The sequence below is a fragment of the Homalodisca vitripennis genome, unplaced genomic scaffold (genome assembly GCF_021130785.1).
Source record: "Homalodisca vitripennis isolate AUS2020 unplaced genomic scaffold, UT_GWSS_2.1 ScUCBcl_13726;HRSCAF=24083, whole genome shotgun sequence".
In the NCBI taxonomy this organism is placed as follows: Eukaryota; Metazoa; Arthropoda; class Insecta; order Hemiptera; family Cicadellidae; genus Homalodisca; species Homalodisca vitripennis.
In genome coordinates, this window is record NW_025789835.1 from 1,276 (window position 1) to 3,847 (window position 2,572).

Genomic DNA, 2,572 nt, shown 5'->3' on the forward strand with positions numbered 1-2,572 from the left:
CTTTGTTCAAGTATTGTATGGCCTTGTCTTCGTTCAAATGACTTGGTAATTTTGAATCATTATAATTCAGCTTAAACACTAAACGATGTAGAGAAATCAGTCAGCTGGCTATCAGGTGTCAGTTGCAACAAACTATTATTGCTAACTGTACTGTAGACATTTAATTTCCAGGAGGACCTGATCGGTTGTTTTCGGTGGTTTCTAGAACTGACGAAATCGTAGACTGTTTGGCCTCATGGTGTGCTTCCGGGGTGCGCAAAAGGCCCTTGAGGCTTAAGTACATGGTAATAGGCTGCCCCATAGAAGAAAAAAGAAGGCGAGTCATGAAACATCCCCTAGTCTCTTTGTATACCGGCAATTCTAACTACTGTGTAATTAAGTTCACTAATGTTGCAGACGTAATTACTGACATAAATGCCTGTAAAATAAGGCGATACCAACACAATAAACAGCTGCACTACGGGCCAGGATGACGGCCAGGAGCCGTCTCGTGACTCACTTACTGTACTTATTTAGAACATTATAATTGAATATATTTATACACAATAAAAAATTAATGTAAATAAGCTCAACATAAAGTCTGACAGCTGGCTATTTTATTTCAGTTTTGTTGCAACAGCAAGTGTTTCTGAACGTCAGCCATGAAACTAGGTTTTGCCAATGCATAAATTTCTTCTTCATTACACCAATCCAGATGGAATCTACTCAATTCAAGAACATTTGGTAATGTAAAATTATCAGTAGTTTTGGGATGGCATTTATAGAAAATTATGCATTTATAATAAACAATACTTTAAAATTAATTATCTGATTGCATACTCATTATTTACATCTAATTTTAAATAATTTACGTGTTAGCATCTAACTATTAGTTAAGGTGAAATTTTGTCAAGATTATGTCAAAATCAAGCTATGTTACATATAATAAAATAAGAAATAGTTATGCAACACAAAATATTTACTTACTCAAGTTATTTTCTTGTTTATTTTGTTTTTCAATAATAGCAGCTAGTCTTCTTGCTTCTTTCTCTTTAAGTATTTTCTCTCTGAGAGCTTTCTGTTCCGCTATTTTTAATCTATATTGTTTGGTTTCTTCATCCTCCTCAATTTCTGGTTCAGGTTCTTGTGTAGTTGTTGTGTCTGGTAAATTATCAACAGTCTTTATTTCTTGTAAATTACTTCGTATATTTGATGGAGCCGTTCTCACCTTCGTATGTTCAAACCTCATCTGTTTTACTGGACTGACTGAATTGTTCAACGGCTGTCTGGGAACTAATCTTTTCATGCCCATGCCTCTCTTTATTTGGTTTTGTATCGGTGGTCTAAAGTTCTGCTGCTGGAAGGGTGGACGAGGTTGAAACTGAGGTTGAGAATCAGAGAACCACGGGGGCTGAGGTTGAGGGTGTGAGTGTGGTCCAGGCCATTGGTTCTGTTGATCATTCATTGTTTGAGGAGGTGAACTCAAATTATTTTCAAAATTTTGAAATTGTGGAGGATTTGAGTGGGGAGGATGATACTCTTGAGGTGGATAGCCATGATAGTTTTGAGGAGGGTTGGGCACAGGAAATGGCTGAGGAGGGAAGTTAGGTCTAGGTTGTGAGTGATTGAATTGGTTAGGAAACGTATTGTTATTATTATAATGTGGTGGCACATTTTGATGAGGTGGAAACTGACTATTTACTGGACCACAGTTCTGGTCATACGATGGTCTTTGAAAATGTTGGTTTTCAACAGTAATCAACTGTGAACTCTCTGAGAACTGCACTATCCTGTTCGGGTTGTTCGGATGAGGAGTATTCATTACAGGATTGTACTGATCTTCACAACCCTAGGCAGACAAAAACATAAAATTGATTAATAATCACAGTATCATAAGATAATTATATCGTAAGATAAACTGACTTCTTTCAGCGAACTGCGCTATCCTGTTGGGATTGTTCGTAAGAAAAGTGTTCATCATATGATTGTACTCATCTTCACAACCCTGAAATATACATGTAAAGTATTTAGTATTATATTAGTATTTTCTTATTTTTAATGTTCACAATATCCATGTCCAGTCCTATCAGAAAAGTATTAGAGCAAGCTACTACTGTCAGTATGACATTAAAATCTACATCAAATGTCTAGCTACTTTAAAAATCACATTAGCTATTTTATATAAAAAAGAAAATTGTACTATTTTTGTAAATAACTAGGTCACATATATTGGTTATAAGTTAATAGTGCAATGGAGAACTTATTTCTTCTCTTAAAATAACAATATTATTTTAACACAAAAAGACACACTTACTGTGTGTTAAAAGTTCCTCTTACTGTTGAGTTATTGACCCAATTTGATCACAATACTAAAACTTTCATTAAAAAGAATAACTTAACCCATTGCGGATCACTGACGAGCTGGGCTCGTCACGCAGCGGCCGGGCCTAACGACACGATGACGAGCTCAGCTCGCAAAAGCAGTCTGCTTTTAAGTTTCCCTCCAAATAGTTCTAGTAATGTCTGATAGATCGGGCGATCGTCTTCACTTGTCAACTAAGAGTGTTTAACAACGGTCTACGTTTAGAGTTTT

The 2,572-nt window shown here is 35.9% G+C and overlaps 1 protein-coding gene across 1 annotated transcript; it reads right to left on the bottom strand.

Annotated features, from left to right (window-relative positions):
* Positions 1-968: 968 nt before the first annotated feature.
* LOC124375127 (RNA-binding protein 33-like) lies at positions 969-1,849 on the bottom strand (the record flags this gene model as incomplete). The annotated part of the gene is made up of 1 exon (XM_046833235.1): positions 969-1,849. A coding segment is annotated over exon 1 (833 nt), but the record flags the coding sequence as incomplete, so codon positions are not given.
* Between the last annotated feature and the right edge of the window lie 723 nt (positions 1,850-2,572).